This window comes from Scomber japonicus, chromosome 8 (assembly GCF_027409825.1).
Source record: "Scomber japonicus isolate fScoJap1 chromosome 8, fScoJap1.pri, whole genome shotgun sequence".
Lineage (NCBI taxonomy): Eukaryota > Metazoa > Chordata > Actinopteri > Scombriformes > Scombridae > Scomber > Scomber japonicus.
The window spans coordinates 22,979,078-23,002,072 of NC_070585.1; the positions used below are offsets into that span (position 1 = coordinate 22,979,078).

The 22,995-nt window shown below is 38.4% G+C and overlaps 1 protein-coding gene across 1 annotated transcript in view; it reads left to right on the plus strand.

Annotated features, from left to right (window-relative positions):
• diaph2 (diaphanous-related formin 2) overlaps positions 1 to 22,995 on the plus strand; it is a 360,718-nt gene that overhangs the window by 141,852 nt on the left and 195,871 nt on the right. The window contains exons 18-19 of the mRNA XM_053324402.1: positions 315 to 686; positions 4,093 to 4,207. Of these exons, the coding sequence (XP_053180377.1) occupies positions 315 to 686; positions 4,093 to 4,207 (487 nt within the window). The remainder of the gene's footprint in view (positions 1 to 314; positions 687 to 4,092; positions 4,208 to 22,995) is intronic.

The following is a 22,995-nucleotide window of genomic DNA, read 5'->3' on the forward strand; positions in this document are numbered from 1 at the left end:
ATGAAAGCAAAAGTTTGATGAAAATGTTGATGCATCTTGCTTTTTTCATCAGTCATCTTGCAAATATATTCTCAAAAAATAGTTGATATAAAAATAGTTGTGATCATGATTTTTTTGCTTAGTAAAGTAATAAAAACAGTAAAGGATATGACCTACTCATGTGATCTGAACTCACAGTGTTGCAGGCAGTAGAACATTGTTTTTCACTGTACAAAATTACCTCTTCAGTAGCCTTTTGCCAAATTTTAAATTAAACCAATGGAAACTTCACTGCCTGTATGAAGCATCATTAACATTTTATCCTCTAATTGCAGATTGCAGCCGGTCCACCTGCGTCCGGAGCACCACCACCTCCTCCTGTACCAGGGGGTGCCACAGCTCCACCTCCTCCTCCACCTCCTCCACCCCCTCCTCCACCAGGTGGCTGCCCTCCACCTCCTCCACCTCCTCCTCTCCCTGGCCACGCCTGCATTCCACCACCACCACCACCACCTCCTCCAGGTGGAGGACCTCCACCTCCCCCCCCACCACCTGGGTGTGGACCCCCACCTCCTCCGCCTTTCTTTGGAGGCCCAGGTGGGCCTCCGCCACCTCCAGCATTGGCTGTCGTCAAACTGCCTTATGGACTGCAGGCCAAGAAGACCTACAAGCCTGAAACTGTGATGAAGAGGGTCAATTGGACCAAGGTATGGTAACCCTAGCATTGATTCACTGTAATTGTAATATTTGTGATTTTATGTATGTAAGGGAAATATTATTTCAGTGTTACATCACATGAAATATTGTTCAATCTCTTCACAATCATAAATGCAAACATTTGGGACTGGCTTTATAGGATTGTTGAAGCAACCCAACACAATAATAAGACGCAAAGTTGAAGATCCAAACCAAAAGGAGCCCTATTCAGATTCACTTAATCTATTCAAACAACCGTTAAGCCTCAGGCTACACTATTCCACACTCAGCATCCAATTCAAAGGATTCAACAGTAAACAGTTTTCACTGCTCAAATGTCCTTGGATTTGCACATTCTTAGCATAATTGAATGAAGGCTGGGTTGTGTAACGTTCCATCACATTTGAATACAATTTCAATAGGACATTCTCTTGCGTGTGGGCTCTATTTTACCATAGATAATTTATCTATTGCCTCAGGATTTCTTAGCATTCATTTGATGGTTCTTTGCCAATGCTTGTGTGACCTTGCGTTTTAGTCTTCAATTACTGACAGCAACCAAAACATCAGATGAGTTCTTTTGACATTATGTTAGAGGTAGCCATTATGTGTAATGGTTTTAGTGGGATCAAGCCAAAATATTATAGATTTTTCTGAATGTGATTAATTAGTATGTTAGAGGCCATTGTTGTTATTTACATGTTTTTGGCAATTTTCTGTAAATCTAAAAAACCTTTAAACAATTACAGGAATATTTTACTTCCCATGGTGCATTTCTTCAACAACAGTCTGCAGAATGACAACAGACTGAGATTAGTCAATAACATGTCAATATTTATAAGATCACTCACATATAGTCAGCACTTTTAGACTCGCGACTGACAATGAGGTTGCAATCTTTTTCCTTGATTTTAGAAAAAAACCTTTAGCCACAATGTGCTCATTCATCATCATGAAAACTGGGTTGGTCTCTTTGAAACTGCTCTTAATTGGCCCTCACTGACCAAAAATCTGCTTTAGGTGTGGAGAACATGAAGCAGGGACTTCTGATATATTGTATTCTGTATATTTTATGGCATTATGCAGGGAAGTTGTTCAGACCCCATTTTTCAATCAATGACATGATTGTTGTACCTTTAAAACGTATAATGTGATAACACAAAATGATGATTTTCCATCCATCATTCAAGTGATGAAAGGATAATAACAATAATAGGAAAGTGGGCTGCAACTACCACTAGAGTTATCTGGACTAAATTCAGTGTGAGTGAGTTTGTAAAGCATCCTGTGCAAAGGAGCCATTCACATTCAAGGTGTTGTGTTGTATTATCATACACTCACTAATATTCACTAATATTTTTAGATTGTTCCAAATTTGCCATTTTACTATCACAAGAATGAATGGACATTAAAGAAATAGCAGGGACATCTTACTATTTTGCTAAAATACTGCTTTTCTGCATCAAATGGCTAAATCAGCAGACCACTTGTGGTTTGGTCCATTGTCAACTTTCATGTCATGATAACTTATTTCATCACAGTGTTCTTTCAGCAAGGAGCTACTCAGACCAAAACATCAAAGCCTTGGTTTTCTTCTACTATAACCATGATCAACAACTCTGCCGTTGAGTTTTTTAGAGAGAGGAGTTGTAGTATGACTCAAAGGACACCTGACTGTAGTTTCTTACATGAGATATATTCACCGCTTTAGGTGTAAGAGACTACACTTTGTTCATTAACCTGGATTATGCCTTTGTTTTTATTTCAGTTATTCAGAAGAATACAAGTTGATGCATAGTCAAGGCAGCAACAATTGACAAAATCTACCCCAAATATAAAAATGGGCACTTTCGGAATGAAACTATATATTTTTTTTCAGTGGATTTATTTTGATATGATTTTTGACTGACTTTATTTGGCGCTAACAGAGTGAAAGTTTAATAAAGGCTCATAAATGGAGCTCAAGCACAGTATTTTCTTTTTTAATATGACTTATATAACATGCTTCTCATGTTCAGAAAGTACATTTAAAAATCTGCACTGAAATATAGTTTCTGTGATTTACAGAATGCATTTATTAAAGGAAGTGATTACATATGACTTCATTAGTAGTAGTTTAAAAAAGTGCATTCTTTTCCTTTGCTTGCTAATTTTCCCAGTTTACAATTTTCCCAATTCACAACAAAAAGAGCACATAAAACATTGCAAATTGCATCACAGTTTTTAAGAAAGCTGCTGCAAAATCAAGCATTTTTGGCCACAACAACCAAATTTGATTGATTTGATTTGAAGTTTGATTTAGATAGGATGTAACTAACTAAAGCTAGTTTAGATATGGTGGTGTTGTTGGGATAGTCATCTAAACTATCATCTAGAGTTTGAGCCATTATACTATTGGATTTTTTACCTTTTCACCACTTTCTTTAACTTAGGCTACCACAGGCTTGGCATGGACTGCTCTTTAGGACTATGAGTAGACTGTATTTCGAGAGCAAATTCGAGCATAGAGGCAATTTGTTACACACACCACCAACACCAGCTGTGTTGAAACTTTCATAAGCCTCCCATTAAAGCACCCTTTGTTGCCATTATAGCACTCTGCACCATTGTTGCACTCATCACGGTTTCCATATGGCCTTGAGTATCAGCTGGAACTATCTTTCTGTATTGCATAAGTATAGCACTTCCACCTCTTTCTGTATCTAATTACTGTGGTGTTTAGGAGGTTAAGAGCAGCAATGCAATAGGCCAACTGCTGGTCTAGGCCTTCAATAAAAAGCCACAGCAGTGTCACACTAAGAGCTCTCACCCTTGTACTCAGTGTAATGTCACATACGTGGTTAGCTAGTAATAAGTGCTACATGTTAGATTGTTTTGGTTATGTCTGAATCTGACAGTACACCCTTTCTCTTGTTTCTGGAGCAATACAGAGGGAATAAAACAGTAGGGTGAGAAAGTACCCCTGTGGCTCGCAAATTATCAAAGTGTGCGCAGGTGCTCACTTGCTTCACGCAAGACAAGGTAGGAGGAGTGTATAAACAGGGTTGTAAAGGTTTTGAGCTGCAGACTGAAATGCACATATTTCATTCATCTCAGGAGATGTCAACAAGCGCTTTGATGTGTCTGCTTCAGTCAGGGTCTATCCGCACATCGACTTTAAGCGTGGTCATGTTGATGCGATTTGTTTGAAAGAACATTTCTAACCGCTGCCAGCTCACCTTTTGCTTTTCTGGTCTTTTCTGTTTGTCATGTTTGCCACTCAAATGCTAAAGTTGCAGGCACAAGGGCATGTGTGTGTCCACAAAAAAAAACCACACACACAAACTCCATCTTCAGTGAGTAGAACTTTTTGAGTGGCAGGTTGGTAGAATGGCGGTCTCTGATTGTGGTGATAATGGAATCCTTGTGTCATTGCAGATAGTGCCTCAGGAAATGGCAGAGAATTGCGTCTGGATCAAAGTCAAAGAAGAGAAGTTTGAGAGTCCTGACCTATTTGCTCAGCTCTCCCTCTGCTTCTCCTCGCAGAGCAAAGGTAAGGAGGCGCCGTCTCTCTTTACTCCTTCCTTAATTAATCTACACACACATGCTTCATTTAGCTCTCTCCTGCGATAGATGCCAAGCCACTTTCATCTTGTGACACTTTAAGAAACCATTTTTCTTACTGAAATATTAATTATCTTTAAACCAAGCACTTTTTTCCCCGCTGCATTTGAACACCGCCTCTGTATGCTCTCGGTTCAAATATCTGTGCCAATTAGGGATACCGATGCTTTTGTTGCGGGGTATTTATTTGTTTGTTTCTTCAAGAGGGCCAGAAATGCAGTGTGGTTGCACATTGTATTTGTTCTTTTTACCCATTCAGTTGTTCCATATCAGTGTTTTTGTGCGTGCACGTGGATGTGCACAAACTTGAACTTGTATGTATACGTTTGAAACGAGAGCAGTTATGCTTGGTTTACTTCTTGCCTTTTCCAGTCCAGTAGACCAGTCCTCCATCTGGGAAGTCGTGAGGCTTTTGTGAAGGAAGCTCTGGGAGTTTTCTTGTCCCGGCCAGTTTGTTTCTCAGATACACAACCAGGCTACCTAACTTGCTGATGAATAACACAAGCAGCACAGAGCAAGTTTGTTTGTGTATGGAAGAGGGTGTGCAAAGGCACTTGATGTATTCCTCCCATGACAATTTGAGTGTTTTCCACTTCTTTGACAATGTGTGTATGTGTGTGTGTAGTACACCCCTCTAATTCTAGCAGCAGTGGGAGGGGAGAAGTCAGAGCCCTGTCAAGCGCAGAGCAGTCAAATCTGAGCTCTGTCAGGGTATGTGGACATAACTATACAGAATCTTCCAACTTTCCCCATTTACCCACCGTCTGTTTGGACACCAGTCAGCCCGCCAGCAAATTCTTGTTCCATCTTTCTCATCTCCTGCAGGTCTACAAACTAGGCTGATCTCTTTTTTGGTCTGTGAAATAAATAGTAATTTTGCTTCGGCAGCCGCAAGGTGATTTCCAGACATAATACAGATGGAGTGAGAATGTGGGTAAGAAAGAGCAGTTGTTGCAAAGCTTAATGAAGTGGCAAGGATAAGCCTGGCAGGGTTCCTTCCAGCCACTATATTTTTTAATACATACTCTATGACATCTCTGAAATAATTGACAGTCTGACCATTTTTACACCTCTGCAATAGCTATTCGATATTTAAATTTTTGCGGCTTTCTTTTATTTGATTATTAAATTGTTATTGAGGGAGATATATTTAACATTCGCTGTCAGTAAATCAACAATATATTTGCACAGGGGCTACAGTGTAACCTCCAATTTCAGATAGAAATCGAAAAGCAACTTAACATTCGGAGCTCCACAGACACATGACTTTAATTCAGTTTTAAATGTCTTAAATTCTTTATTAAATTCACTTTCTCACCCACTGGGATTTGAAAAAAAAAAAAAAAAGAAAAAAAAAGTTCTATAGATAGTCCATGCACCCGCTGGCAGGGTAGGAATTCATGATCCAGCATTTCCCCTGGGAGTTACCTTTGCTGGATCCCTATCAATTACCCCTGCAGCGAGTTCCCTGAATCAGCTCTTTCCTCTCTATTGTTGAAACAGAACATGATTTGCTCATGAATGAAAAATGCTGTTTAATGTTTGATATCTACACACCACCCCCCTCTCGTCCGTGAAGTTGAAAGTCAATGAGAACGGCTTTGATGTAGATGGTATTGCAAAAAAAAAAAAAAAAAAGGTGCTAGATGGGATCTTCCTTAAATGAGACAGTAGTTCATTTGTTTTTCCTCTTTCCTCTATTTCATGATTCATGGGATGTAATCTTTCATATGCATGCAGTCTCAGGATATGTAAGAGTAAGTGTGTTTGAACATTAAACATTTTGTTCAAAAGATCCCCGCCTTATTTCTGCTTTCAGTCTGACCTATTTGGATGGTGAGCTTTGCTTCACCTGAAGTGAGGTTGGTTAACTGATATTGGTGCAGTTTGAAGAAGTGTCGGGAGTTCATGTTCAGACAGACCCACACTCACAAGATTAATTCCTGAAGTCTATTACTATCATTGTAACTTCTCATTGTAACCTCGGACCATAAATCCTTTGTGCTGATTTGACAAAGAAGTCACTGGTGAAAACCGACTTCATTTGTCTGGGATATTGCCTCTTTTTTAAAAAAAAACACAAACACACACATACACACTTGATGGTTTTCCTTTTGCTTCTCTCTGGTGCCTCCATCTTTGCCACAACATAGAAGTGGATATTTATAAGTAAAGCACACTTCGGGGGACTAGTGTATCGTGAAAGATGAGGCAAGCAGGTGTAAATGCGTTCCCTGCAGAGCTGCCCTCAGAAAATAGTGCAAAAAGGCTTCTGTTAACTCCACATTCCTTTGGATTCTTGTTTGTTACTTGCATTGTTGAAGAACAACACTTTGGCAGTAAAAAAACTCTTTAACAGACCCCAATTTTCAGATGCGTATTGCGTTAAACAACTGAGAATGCAAGGCTGTCATCTCCCCTGCTGCTTTTATGAGTCTCACTGTTTAATGAGTTTTACCAAGAAAAGGAAATGATAATCAAGAGGGATTTCAAGCCCAGTTTCAATCTTCTTAAAGTTTTCCTTTGTCATTTAAACTTATTCTTAGTAGAGCTGAAGCTACTAATAGATTAATCAATGAATCTATTGACAGAAATATGAGCAGCAATCATAGTTCATAGTTGAAGTATATATTTTTTTGAATAAACATCCATAGCTTTAAGCTTCTTAATTGTGAGTATCCACCACTTTTCATTGTCCGATGAAACAAAGTGAATATCATCAGACTTTAGGCTGCTGGCCGCACAAAACAAGCAATTTGAAGATAATAATAATAATACTCATCAAGTTAATTAATAAAGAAAATAATCATTAATTGCAGCCCTAATTCTTTGGTCTGATTGTAATCTCAGCACATAATGTATGTCATTTCCCAGGTACTTCAAAGGCCATGGGCATGTGTCTGATTAGGTTCATGATGTACTTGTAATAAAATATCATAATTATAACAATTAAGAATTTAATTGAAATATGCATTGAAATATATAACAATCGTGTATATGTACATTTCAAATATTATATAAATATATTTTAGGCACATTTTATAGATAGATGTTAAACAAGTGACGATATTGCAGTAAAAGTGACAGTGAAGATCTAACATGATTCTCGTGCTTCCACAAAATGATCACTAATCCTCTTTGTCAGTTTAACATATTTTATATTACCTGCTGTATTCTCTGCTAGTGCGTTGAGAAATGTAGCACCTTTTGGCGTGAGTTGAAACTGTGTAACACTCAGCGCTACACCTCAGTCTCTGATGTCAAGGCGGGTGTTTCACCTTTGGCACCATTGAGTGCTTTGTGATAGGAAAATTGTTACCACCCACACAGAGAGCTGAGTAATCTTTTGTCACAGATACACATCTCTACCAGTTCATGCTCACCACCCCAGTTTCTTCACATCTTTTGAACTTGTGTATGAGATATTAAATGGGCTCTGTAGAACAACTTGGCCATATCATAGAGTCATTTTATTTCCCATTAAAACAGTTTTTCCCTTTTGCTTTCTTTCTCTTGGTCTTTTCCCCTTCTTTAGCCTTTGCTTGACTGTATCGGCTTTTCCCTCTTTCCTCTTTTCTTTACCCTCTTCTCCATTGACTTAGCTGTCTTTTTTTTCTTTTACCCTCATCTCCCCTCACTTTGCTTTATCAATCAGTGGGTTGTGCCTTTGTACGGCTCTTGGGATCAAATCAGATTCACTTTGGGATTGGATGTGTGCAGCCATGGCCTGCTGCATTTGAAAGGCAATTCATTCAGCTGGAACTTTGCAGTTCAATTTGAAGCAAGATTGATGTTGGCAAACTTCACACCCCTTTCTTCCAAAATGTTTCCTCCATTGCCCACATCAATTGCTGATGGACAAAGGGCATATGCCACTTTGTAATGGTGATGTCTGGACTCGTCAGCAGAAACAACACAATGAAAGAGAGAAGGTATCTCAACAACCCTAACTCCTCAAAAAAACAGTTAACATCCTTTAAATGAAATTATCTCATGCTCCCTAATTAAAAACTCCAGAGACTGTATCAATAGGCAAATATCCTTCATTTCAAAATATGTCTTCACTAAAAAGTCCATTCTTCTTGAGTGGAAGGGGAATTATAATTGCATCATTACATTACAATACTATTATGTATCAGTTAATCTGCTTGTGATTGTTGGTTAAATACATACATTTAGGGATGAGAGTAATGTTTTGGACACTCAGGAACACTTTATAGTTCGAATGTCATCAACACCCATGCTTCTGCAGATAGAGGCCTAACGAAGATGTATGTCTCCTGAAGAAGAAACCAGACGCTGTAGTAAATCCCTTTGAGCAGGGTCATTGAAACTTCCTTTCCCAGCATGCCTCTGTGTTAATGATGCCTAGGCAGTTAATGAACACGCAGCATCCGGAGGGGACGCAGATACGTTTTACCAAACCAATAAATCAGCTTTTGAAATAAGTCTAAAAATGTATCTAGGGAGAGTTTGTGAGATTTCCAGTTGTGTTTTTGATGTATAATTCATGAAGAAAAGTACATTTAAAAAAAAGTCTTTCTATGTACATTTAAGTATTAAGTCATTAAGTATTTTGTCAATGTGTAATAATAATAATAATAATGATAATTATAACTACTTTATTATATGTTGTATTACACCATTATGTTATTATACTTGTGCTGACACCGTAATGTCTGGGTTATTTTTTAAAAAGAACTAGTTTGACCATGTCAGAAAGCAACAGGGTTTATAGGTGTTCCAAACAGCCACGCTCGAAGGCACATACAGTAATAAACATTGCTGTCTTAAAGAGCAGAAGGAGAGTCAATAATTCTTTAAGATTGGGCATAATGATGTACATTCTTCTTGAAATAATTCATAGTGTTGCAGTCATTTGTACTTGGGAAAACTGACAGAAATAGTTTTAAAAGAAATTGAGCTGAAGGGAGAAGTTCACACCTAGCTTACTTTTTCACCTACACACACCTGGCTAATCAGTGCTCCCCTACAATATAGACATCTATAAGTTGGGAGGGGACAGGTTCAACAAAGCTGTCTGAACATCTGACAAGCGCTTCTGTTAAAGCAGCACATACTGACCCTTTTAAAGGTCAGCTTTGGAAACCTTAAAATCTGACTGCAAGTGATGGCTGCAGTCATCCTCCCATTCTTCACATGCGATTTGATCAAATCCTTCAGGAGTGACACCCATTTTCCTTTTCCTCAGTCCCTACATCCCACCCACCCACCCACCCACACACACACACACACACACACACACACACACACACACACACACACACACACACACACACACACACACACACTCCCCACTGAGCCAATGTGGTGTGCACACCAGCAGATTCTCAATCCCTGCTACAAAGCCCCAGCAGCAGGGCGGTAATGACCCTGCCACAACAGCAGTAATGATGGAATCAGTGGGGGGTTTAGCTGGCTCTCTGACTCTCCCTAATAAGTCCCCTAATAACTCTGTTAACATCAGGGCTGACCCGGCCACCAGATCAAACACACTCACGCATGGTCGGGCACCTCACATGACACTGCAACCTCTCAGTCAGAAGAGAAAACTGTGGCTGACCAGCACCCTGAGATCTGTTTGCCTGGGGCCCTATAGTGCATGCTCAATATAAGTCTATGGACACAAGTTTTGGCTCACAGAAAACAAATAGTAATAAACTGTAAGTGCCACTCAAAGTATTTTAATCCTGTTAAGCTGTATTCATTCACAAACAATACGTTTTGTTAATAGAAACCTTTGATAAGCTTGTTGCTCTTGTTGCTATCCCAAGACTACCATAGGAGCTCTGTCTTCTCAGATACTCACAATGTAATGAAGGCTTTTGTCTAATGAGTTTAAGCTCAACTCAAGACACTGCAGCCCACAGTGGATTAGTCTGTCTTGTATTAATAGCGTGTATACAACGATAAGCTTTTGATATGTTATATGTCAGAGTGTCGGGGAAGTCAGGCGTGATGGTTTGTCATGTCTCCCTGCAGAACACAGCTGTTTATGAATGATTCTGTTTATTAAGGAGAGGGAGCATCCACCAAAGCAGCTTTCCTCTGCAATATTTCCTTTTCTTCTACTGATACCGTCGTCTGTCTTTCTTTTTCTTATTTCGCCTTTCCCTCTGGAAGCATCTCTTTGGACGTGACAGTGTCCATCTGGAGTCAGGGCCAGGCTCGTAAAAACCCCCCCAAACAAAACAATCAAATAACAAACCACACACCCACACTCACTCTCTCTATCTCATTGTTTAACAGCTGTGGTCTCACACAAACAAGATCACAATTGGCTTTTTACCACATACTCATTTTGTAAACTGTCATCAGTGTCTTTGAATGGATATATGCTTCCCTTTGGCAAATTATTTGGATGACCCAAGACCATTAAATCGTGCTTTCTGGATAACATGTCTTTTATTCGTTCAAGAAAACCAAAGAGGATAATATCCCGATTTGGAAACGAAAGGCCTCAAATGGTACAATTTTCCTCATTTTAGAAGAGAGCCCATTAATTGCTGGCACAGGCAGGAGACATTTGTCTCAATAAAACACAAAACACCCTGATGTTCATTTCTCTGTGTTTGGGGCAGCCAACCCACTGTGAATATCTCAGGGTCAGCCCTTTTCCATGCTCATTTCTGCACGTTTTTAATATATCACATATGAATGGAAATTAGGCTCTTAAATATTAATGACAAGTAATTGGTTTATTGTAGGAGACTATATTATGTGCATGTGCATCTGTGTCTGGGAGAGAAAGAGAGGGAGAGAGATTTCCTCTTATTCCTACTTCATATTGCCTCGCTGTGATGTCCCACTGATTTTAATCTTCTCTTCTCAGATGAGAGCCATTCTGGCTATCACGGTGCACTTTAACTTTAGCCCTCTGAATATTAGCTTTCTTTGATACCTGCCGCTTTCAGCCTCCCAAGTCTACACCCTGCTAACTTTAATGTGCCTTCAGGTACACTGTAATGTTCATCAAAGTCTGTCTCTTCAAAAATAAATATCCTCTGTGCATCTAAATATTTCATTTATTTTTGTCTGAGCTCACTCACTCAGATAATCTCAGCTAATGCATCTTTGGTATATATCAATCTTTCTGTGTTATCTTTTAAATCTTTTATCCATTGGCCCTCAGTCATATTTCCATATACATTTCAATGATGCCCTTATTTAAACCTTGTTTTGTTTTTTATAGCTGCACACACAGTTTCTTCATCTTCATTGTAAAGTCTGTTCAGTCTAGAACTCTCCTCTCAAAAATAGTCAGATGACTAGTGTGAAAACACTGAATACCAATAACTCTTGAGCAAAGATGTTAAGACAAGAAAAAAAAGTGAAACAAAATAGCTCTGAGTACCTGAGATACGTTTCTGAACTTCATCCTGAATTTGTAGCTAAACAAAAACATAATTTGTGTTGATAGTTAAATGTTAAAGGTCAATTTATTTTGGAGTCTTGCATATTGTGTTTGTTCTTTCACATCAAGACTTGATCATGTTCCCTCCTTATTACCATTACATGACATTTACCATTGTGACAGTATTTGTTAAATTTTAACAAAATAAATAAAAGTCAGGAAACAGTAACCTGTAATCAGTGTGATATTAGTCTAAGTGATATTTAATTTTAAAACAATATGTTCAGTGTGTGCACGTTTTGTGAGGTGTGTGTATGTGTGTGTCTCCCTGTGTGTCATCTTATATTTCCAGTGTCTGCTTGCCTGCCTAATTGAGTGATCGGATGCTTATTTACAGTGGGACTTGTCTTTAAAACGGGGACAATGTCAGCACTGTCACTGGAGCTTTTCACATGGAAAAGCCCCAGTGGAGCTTCATTAACTCAACCCCATGATCCCAGAAAGCAGAATATGGAGCGCATATCTAATCCAGCTCAGAAGTATGAGTACAAGAGCAGCAGGGTTTTATAGGGAATGCTTGATGTTAGATAGTTCACTGTTCACTGTGCAGATGTACCGTTGCACTGGATTGGCCATTGTTGAGTGATGCATGGAAAGAATGGAAAAGGTCACTGAAAGTTTTGAGTCTGTTGATATATCATTAAACTGTTGGAAGTTAAAGCTATTGACAGTGTAAGTTTAAAATGCAGTTGTTCCACTATTAATGCAAGACAAGAAGAAAAAAAAATCTTAACCATTTCTTAGATTTTCCATTCTTTACAACAACCCAGTCAGAGTGATTCAGTGACACTTGACAATCTATTAGCAACTTGCACAGCTTTGTTTTCACTCTTCTTGCCAGGTATTAATTTCAGGGGCTGATAGCTTTTGTTCTACTTAAGCACTGGTTGCTATATACTTTTTTTCCCTCTCTGATAGGCCTGTTTGTTTTCCAAGCTGTTACAACTCAACCACCCGTTGTATTTCATAATCTCCTCTTAAATGAGATCGAACACATACTCTGCCAGCCGCGCAGTTAACAGAATTCATCAGTTGTAATTTAAAATGTTTTACTGGTACCACAATTTTACACTTGTTGTCAAACTCCAACCTCTCCAAAAGTGCTTTGGATCTGGCTGCATGTTGACTACTGATTTCCATACAGATCAAAACTTGCACACAAGCCCTGTTCTTCCACTGGATAATGCCATTCCTGACAGTGCACTGTAGCCTGCTGAGTTTGTTACATGGCATTAAGTTTAATTTGTCTTTGAGCCTCTTTGGTGGAATTGGTTTGTGACCACAAGTGGGCCAGGGGGTGACACTCCCACAGCCAATCTGGCTGGAAAGGTACAGAGAGGAGACGGAGGACCACTGGGGGGAAGAGAGGAACTGTGATGTCACACACAGGATGGGTAAACAATCAGAGTCCTACGTGTTCAAGATGGTGCCTTCTTGAATATAAACAATCATGACTCCTCACGCCATTGCAAGGTAGATTACTTCACAGACAGAAAAGGTTGAGACGAGGGAAGGGGGGAGGGGGTGGGGTGGTAAGGTAGACAGACCAGCCTGATTACAAATTGTCCACATTCACCTGAAAATGGAAAAAAGCAAAACAAAATGTCAAAAACAGAATGACATGTAAGGCAAGCTGGAGCCACTACAATTTAAAACATTATACATTTGATGTCACTTGTGTCAAATACATTTATACTAGTATACCTTACCACTGTTTTGCACAAGTGAAAAATAAAACATGAGGACAATGTTATAGCACATAACATTATAATAGTATATTTATGATATATTATATCATATAGCATGTGATATTTCAAAACACTCAACATCAATTATCATTTGGCATTTGGAACATAACATAAAATAAAAAAGCTGTGAGTACAGTAACAATGCAGTCTAAGAGCATATGAAATAATGATGGTTGAGTTTAGATCTGGTGTAACAATCTCTGAACATCCAGTATTCAGAAGAGGTTTTTTTCAAAGTTTTCTCTGTCCCTCCAGAAGACTGAGCAACCAGCCCTTTTTGACAGGCATTAATCTGTCCGTTGCACACTTCTCAGTTTCCCTTCAGGATGCACACATCAGCACTGTTAGCCTTTTCTTTTTTTTTACCTTTTCTTTTATTTAGTTTTGCTTTCTTGTGCTTACCTCCCCATCCTCCCACCCTTTCTCTTTCTGAACTCTATATTGTCTTTTCCTCCCTGTCATCTCTCTTGAACTTAAAGTCTACCCCTCTTTTTTTATCTTATCATTGTCTTGCTACAGTGTCCACGGCATACATATTTCACATCCATCTTTATTTCATGGTCTGTATCAATGTTTGTCTATTTTTCTGTTTTCTATCTCAGTACTAGTTTTGAAATTAAAGTTTTTTCCACCGCTTTCCTGAATTCTGATTTTTTAAGTGAAGAGGCAAGGCATAATATTACTTTTTAAAGCTTCTGATAATGAATCCATACATAAAACAAAACAAAAAACAAACTTTATTTTTATTATTTTTATTTCCCATATTCCTTTGGTCTGTCTTCTTGAAGCCTCACCTGAAGAAGATGAATAATGACATCATCATTTACAAAGTGATGTGCTAAACTGTGAGAAAACCATATACTGTTATAGGCGGGGGAAATTAAATATATCATATGGCTCTTTGTTTTTATTGTTCCAATGCAGAAGCCTTGAGGGGGAAGACTCTCTCTGAATTACAGCATTTGCAGATTGTTTCCATTTTTGTTCGCCTTTTGACCATGCTTATTAACACAACATACTGTACTGTTGAAACACTGCAGAATAATGTGATAAATGCGCAGAAGTCTGGACAGATCTGTTGTAAATGTAAACTGTTATTTTAATGGTGTTTGTAACTTGTTGTCTGCCTCTGGCTTGATCTTTGCCAGTGAAAACCAACTGAAAATTCACAAAATCTGAGGGTGCCTGGACCTGCTGTGAAGCTACACTCAGACTTCGCCATGTTAAGCTTCAGGTCTTTCAGTGGTGTTGCACTGTTATTGCACTTTTACTCCACCCACACAAGCAAGTAAATGGAAACTACATTAGTATAAACTACAACACTCAGGGGCAAAGTCAGGGTCAGTTGAGTTTTGCATTTATTTCTACCGTATACATATGTGCACTAAAGCCAACTGTTGTACTACACACAATCAAGCACTCTGATGCATTTACTAAGTATACATTAAAATCCTTGGTGGCCAAGTACCAGACCACTGAACAATGCATTCAAGCAGGAGTTTCACCATCTTCACATTCTGTCCTGACCTTTGACCTCAGTTTCACATTGTAGATGAGGTCTGATAGATGTCAAGTCCATGTATAAATCTTTGGCTGCATGGAAAGTACTGGTCGAGCCATGGTTGGAATTAAGTTAAGTAGGGGAGCCGGTAGTTTTAAAAACTAGACAGATTACTTTGACTGTGCGGATTTACATTAAGGTGTTTCTGCTGTCCTAGCCTTTCTTTTCACCTTTCCGACTCTCCTCCAATCCATCTCTGGCTGAGGTAAAGCAGCTTATTAAACTTTCTGAGGCCACAGGCATCCCCAGGATGGAAAGACACCACAGATGTACTGTGTAAGACAAATTAACCTTAGAGGATTGATATGCCTTGATTTTAATTTTAATCACACTAAGCAGTGAAACGCATTGGATATTTTATGTCTGATAGAATGTGGAGAACATATTACATTTTTCATTGAAGTTCAGCCGTACTGAATTGGAGACTTGAGCTGGAAGAATAGCAATGAGAATGTTTCCTATCTTGTGGATATGGTGTCTCACCACACTTTTAATTTCTATGTATGGATCACATCTTGTAAATGTGATATGATTCCTATCTTTTTCACATTTATTTTCACACAAATTATGATTTAAGATAGTTAAATATGTTTGGCCTTCTATCAATCTGACAGTATTGTGTTTATGATTTTTGTGCTTTTCAGTCACTGAACTTCATGTCTCTTCAATTCTCCACAAGTGATGACAGAAACAAGTTTTTAAAAAGTTGCATTTTTACACATCACTCTACATTGTGTGAACCTGAGGCAAACAGTTTAAAACTAACATGAATTCACCATCATTCTACAGGATTGTATTTTGAAGCTGTTTCCTTCTCTCACCAGTTACTTGTCCCAATTGATCTGGAGCAGTTTCTCCCAACAAGGAAATGCTATTCATCTTTTACAAATCTGTTTTCAGCTTTATCAATAATGGACTATCTATAATCGGCTGTGTGAAGCCCCCCTGTGTTGCAATTAGAGTTCCCGCAGTGAGGTGAAAGTTATGGAAAGGCAGGTGTATAAGGGTCATCTTGTAGCCCATTACTCTGCCCCTGACACAGGTAGTCCGCCCTCCAGGAGGGTATTCCCGTGGTAAAAAACAAGTTCCCCCACAACACTCACCTTTTCTACTCTACAAAGTAGTTCAAATAGTTGTATTTCTTATATTCATATTTCTTGATGTGGTTTCCCAAGTTTTAATGGGTGCAGTAAGCAACAGTGGACAAGTGGACCAGTGAAAATACTCAAATACTGGGGATTGTTGTTTATGTGTCAGATTTGCAGTTTGCTTTATAGGCTTTAGCCAAAGCTATCACAGTTGTTGAAGCAAATGCCTATGCCAGGATATGATGAAGTAGTGGTGTTGTGTTTGACTAAGCAGAACACAGGGGCAGCTTAGAGGAAGCTCGTCCGCTAATCAGGAGATCGGTGGCTCCTCAAGTCAGCATGTCGAAGTGTCCCTTGGCAAGTTGCTGTGTTAGTGTGTGTGTGTGTGTGTGTGTGTGTGTGTGTGTGTGTGTGTGTGTGAATGATTAGAAACTCCTCCTGATGAGCAGACACCTTGTATGGCAGCCTTTGCCATCAGTGAATGGATGTTTGTGTGAATGCAGCATTTAGTGTAAAAGTGCTTTGATTGGTCGTAAGACTAGAAAGGCACTATAGTAAATGCAGTCCATTTACCATTTACTCATGAATCCCTCTCTACATCTCAGGCTGGGTTTGTTCATTAAAGATGTGGGAGATGGTTTGACCTTAGGCAATTCTCAAATGACCCCACTCTCTGTAAATGCTTCATTAGCTTTGCTTCTCCTGTATTGGACTGCCTTACTTAATCTACGCCTTTACTCGCTCCACCTAAGTTGTGTACATAGTGTGTTTGTGTTTGTGTGTGTGCTTGTGCGTGTGTGTATTTGTATGTGTGTTAATGAGGGCTCCTGGTGGTGTGTAATTAACACAACAGCAAATGTCCCCAAAGGGTAAGATTAACGTTGAACACATTAGACACAATGGAGCCCGGGAGAGACTTTTTTTTAATTTTTTTTTTTTTTTTGGGCAATTAAATGTTTTGTGTGTCTGTGTCTGTGTAAGTCAGACCATAACTCATGTTGGAATAACTGTATTGCTGCCCCTTCTGTCTTTCAGATGCACACTCACACACACATACACACACATGCACATGCACAAAAAGCCTGAACACACGCTCACACAAAGCCAGCAGTCCCTCTGGATTTGCCGGCTCCTCACATGCAGGCTGGCAGGATTCTGTCTGCCTTCCTTTCCCGACCGCCTCCCCCACACAACCTGGTCCAACAAAGATAAACACATGCTGGGTAGATTATTAGAGAAGTACCAAGGGCCCCACAGCAGAGCAGCCAGTGCACCATTGTGCTCTGAACGTGGTGGTACCTTGTAGAATCCGATGCAGTCACCCCCAGGGTGTTCTGATACATACTTAGACACAGGTGGGCGCTGATACCAGCGTGAGAGCTACAACAGACTCCAATGACATTTCATTGTCAAAAGAAAACTCCTGGCACATTGTTTTCACTAATGGCATTGCTGGTGATTCACATGCTAGTAGCTAGAAAGGTAAGAATGGAAACTTGCCACTTGTTTACATATATATTATACAGATAAAGATACAGATGCAATATACATATTATTTTTACTTAATATTATTCTGACAAAACACACTTTAGACTGCATAGGGATTTCTGTGGTGTTGGACTGAACCAGTTTCAGTTTCATCGTTTAGACATCAACTGCTCAATATGCTAAGTGAGGTGATTGTGAGTGTGTTAATGGCCTTCACTGACTTAGCAGTGAATTGACTGTGGTTTGCTTTGACATATTTTACCTGCCCTAGTGACCCTGATGAGCTTCTAAAGGATATCTCAGCCAAAGTGCCAAAAAAGACACACAAATGTACTTTTATGGATTCATCTGTGAGTCTTTCAGAGGTTGTCAGTAGTTTCCAAAGTTGCCATAAGAATAATTTTTATACCAGAATGATATTTTAGAATTTGATATGATGGGATAAGTATTCTATGTATTCATACAGTGCTCTTTTTGGTGTGTGTGCATGGATGGTTGCTTAGGTGCTGCAAGTCTGCTTCAGTGTCCAAGAAACTGTTGAGAGAATGTTGAATAATAACATTATTGAGTTGCGTTGCACGTTGTTCATGAGTGACATATTGCCCTGAATGAAAGAGAGAGGAAATGGACTGAAGACTAAAACCACTGTAACTATACAACTACTTGTCACAGAAAATAAATCTTCACAGTCACATGACATTTTTTGATTCTTCTTTCTGGATATTATACATTACCCATAATTCCTTCATTTTTCCATAAATCTTTGTTATTAGTAGCTACTTTTTGTTATACCCTGTACATCACTATAACAGTATAACCTGGTCATATTTCACTGCTTTCACTTCATTATTTACTTTATGTATATCCAGCAATATATTTTTGATTTGAATTGATTTGAGCAGAGAGTGGATATGTTAGAGTGTGAAAGACAGAGCACAAAAAACTAAAAACAGATATGGGTGAAGAGACAGACATAGATGGCACACATGCGAAAGAGATGTTTTAAGAAGTAGTATTATTGGAGATGAAGAGCATGATAGAGGGAGAAGGATGAGGTAAGTACACCAGTGGATTCAGTTATTGCTGCTAAGGAAAATGATAACATTTCTCAGTAGAGGATTTGTGCATACAGCACCACACCTCTGTCAACTTTATTGGATCAGGGGCAAGCTGAGAGATTTCTAAATGATCTTCTTCACTGGCAACAAGACATAACTTTCTTATTGCTTTGTTTTGTTGATTTCAGCGAGGTGTGTCTAGAATCACTGGCAGAGTTTGTGTGTTAGATTGACAGTTTTGCACCTATTTGGAGTCCGTGTGTTGGAGTCAGAGGCAAGTTTTTGGAAGCACATGCCTCTTTTCTTCTCTGCGACATATGTAAGGCCAAAAATACACACTCTGACATACACACATTGGCCTCGACAGGCTGCCCGCACTAGTATTATTGTTCTGTCTGTTGTAATTAAGAAAAACACGCCGTCAAACCAACAATCAACATTGGTTCACTGGTGTCTGAATTCGCAGCTGAATGTTGTTTGATGCCAGTGTCCTCGAGCACAGAGAAAATAAGACCCAATTAATGTGACACGTTCTCACCAGAAATATGAATAGCTCTTTGCTAGCAGTATCACAATTCAAGGTCTCTAAAGCGGATAATCGCTGATCAGAGCTGGCAGGTCAAGGGTATATTGCTACCTTCCAACAATCATCACTGAACAAGCTGCCAAACCTAGAGGAAAGATATTCATACTCTGTAGTCCACATAGCAGTCTGTCACCCGCAACTTGTGAACTCAACATTTGTCTTCTTTTTGGGAAAATAAGCACAACAAGAATACTACAGGATGCCAGCAAGATATGGTATTTAAAAAAAATGGCATGGGTATCAGAGACCAAGGTAATATCTTTCTCATTCTTTTTGACAAACAGCCAAGAAATATGAATTTGTGACCACACTGAAATAGGAAGTATATCAAGTGAAGCTTTAAGCACACAATGTGTTTGCTTTATTATTGATTTCCTTAACCACCACATTAATTTAAAGTCATATTTTTCACACTCAACACTCAATTAATTTATGTTGAAACACTGAGTATATTATATAATTTTGTACATTTCTTTCCTTGGTGAGCATTTAAATAGGCATTTACTATACTTTATATATATGCATACTTACTTTTTCAGTGACAAAGCCTGTTTTTTTTTAATCAAAAAATATCCTGGTTTTGCTTTTAAAATATGAATTTGAATAAAACTGTGAATTTACAGGGGGTGAAAAAGAAAATATCAACTATAACAAGGTTCTGGGTTATATCACACCTTTGGCACTCGTGAGGATACATCTGAAAATGTATTTTTCCCTTGTTCATTCTAAGTGAAGCCAGTGAGTCATTTGCATGCCATAGTCCCTGTTTTGTTTGTAAGAATAATTTATTCACATATGTTACCTGTCATTATTCACTTGAAGTGCTGTTATCTGGGAATGTTTTTGCCAGTAGGGGGCACTGTGATACAGGCCGATAACTGAAACCTGTCTGAGGTTTGAACTTGAGGTTAGTGGAGGGAAGCACACATCCTCTCACAGCCTCATTGGAGTTTTGTAAATCATAGACATACCTAATACAAGCCAACACAACATATCTAACATCAACATTTCATCAGATCACTGTGAGGGGCTTCTGGTGTGTTCTGACAGGGACCAATCTGAATGTTTGAACTGTGTTGACTGAGAATCGATGTGAACTCATTTTCCAAAGGAATGCCAAAGTATTAACTTTCACATGTTTCATTTCTCAGAGGAGTAAGTATATCCCAATGCCACGGTCAATCTGTTTTTTATCCGGTAATGGTTTGTGTCAAGACCAGTTGAACCTTTTCTCTCAGGAGCTTGAGTCCGCAAGACCGTGAATTTAGTGTTGGATTTCATTGAGAAGATTAAATGTGTTTGGCAAAGGAATGTTCACTCTTTTGCTTTATATATGGAGACAGCTTAGAAAAACAGTCAGCTGAGGGAAAGGTAGAACTGTTATTTAAAAATGCAGTGTTTGTATCTTGAAACAGAAAGGTTATGTGATGCATGGATCTATGCTAAGAAAACTGTTAGCAGAAACACAGGAACACCCTTTTAAAACTTCATGAAAATTAGTTATTTTGATTTTTTGTAAATCACAACACTCAGTTTTTAACACATTCTGATGGATACAGGAGGGATTTTTCCCCCTTACTTATCGGTATATCTTACTGATGCCTAATGTTGGTTCATGAGTATTTATGATACTGAATTTAGGCGCTGGTCAGTATGAGGACTGATTTGTGCATTGCTTGCCTTTCAGAAAATGGTCTTTGCTGTCAGTCAAGCAGGCACAAAAGATGTCTACACACATCTACTCATGTAATTGCCCTCATTTATCAACCATAAGATTTTCTAATAACCACATAAGTATTTCAGTGTTATTTATTAGTGGCAGTTGTTCATGATCATAACTAAATCAAATTATTCTCTCATGAGTCTGAGAAAATGTCTTCAAGCATGTATACATGTTATATATGACTCACTTTTTACAGATATATTTATAATCTTCAGATTGGAAACCATCTATGTTCATTTAAGAAATATGCATTGGAAGCCAATATAATCCCATAATTGAATGAAAATATAGCATCAATGTAGGTTTTTATAATATAAAATTAAATCATCATTTAGAAATTTGCATTAAGGTGTTCAATTTACATTACAAATAAAAAATAGCCTACTTAAAATATCACTTGCTTTATATATGCTGGTGTTAAGTCTGATTTTACTTATTTTTCATGGTATAAAGGGCATTTAAATTTTGCTGAGAAAAGCTTTCCATTAAATAGGCCAAGAGATGTTACACCTGCATAATTTATGCTGTGTTATACAGTATATCAATATCAATATCAAGTAAACAGTAGGTGTGACATGATGGTGATGCTAGCATGGCTGTTTTTTTTAGTTTTTTTTTTTACGAACAGCTGCTTTTAATTCTCAGATTCATGATCAATTCTACAGCAATTTAAATGTTGTGCAGCAGTTTCATATAACATCTTTGTTCTTTCCTCCAAACCATTTTACTAATCAGTAGATTAATTTATTAAGATTGGTCAACAAGTAATGTAACCCTGTGGACAATCTGCAGTTTTTAGCACTGTTGAATGTGTATTTTCAATGTCAGGGAAGGGAATGTGCCTGGTTCCTTAAGCTCCTAGGTTGAATGCATATAGCCTCTGAATGATAGTTCAGTGGATGTAAGGAGTGAAAGAAGACCAACTTTGGCTTTTTCCTCCCTCCATGGTCCATTTTCAGTGATTCCTGTCTTCTGTATTTGCCTGGACTGTCGTCATTGCCTGTCCATGGAAGTACACACACCACAAAATTGTATTTCTTCCTCTTCTATCATCTCATCCTTTCTCCTTATTGTCTACTGCTCAAAATCCTGAGGGCCAGATTTGCAATGCTCTTTGCACACTATTTCTGATGCATTCTTTGTCTAGACACAAGCTTGTTATTTATCAAACAGGCGCACCCGCCAGTAAACACAGTTTGCCTGTCATCTGAGGCGCAGTGTGCTCATAAACAGTGAAGTGCGCCTATCTATTTTTTGCATATATATTCGAAAGATGGTAGATATTTGATGAGTGTGGGTGCATTAAGCTGAATTCGCTGAAGTACACACAATTTGTGAGGGTTAATTTTCCATGGAAAATTGTGTGCATCTAAGAATCAGTTGCAAATTTGTGCAAGTACATTAAAGGGAGACCGTCATGAAGAACTGAAAATTGAACTAACCTATGTTATTTGGTAATTACTGAATGCAGTTTAAGGATGAGAACATCAAACATGTATAAACAACAACAAAAAAAAATCACAAAAGCAATGCTGTAATAATCACTAAACTAAAAAATGTCTGTCAATTTTATAAAACTGAAATAAAAAAGACTAGAGGGCTGTGGATGTGTGGACATTGAACCGGAACATGCTTGTACTTTCATGAAGCTGCTACTGTACTTTATGGTTGCAGTAGTTTTGTTGCTGTTACCTTGGGATGTCAACACAATCTTCATACAGCTTGACACAATTTTTTGATGTTTTTCTCATTCAAATTTAGGCTTTTCATGTCTAATTGTTCAAAATAATTTCAACATCACTTAGTTTTTCCATTGTGTACCCTGTCTCTAAACCAGTGCATAGTGTATAACTACTATTGTACACTGTATCCTACTACTGTTAGGGTATAACTGACTGTAATGCTAGCTGCTAGCATGGTTAGAACAGTGCATTTACAGTCCATGGTTAACTGTGATTACACAAATACCAATGATAATTTTGGCTATGAAAAGTAACAAAATGTACATAGCGGAAAACTTAAGCAGCTGA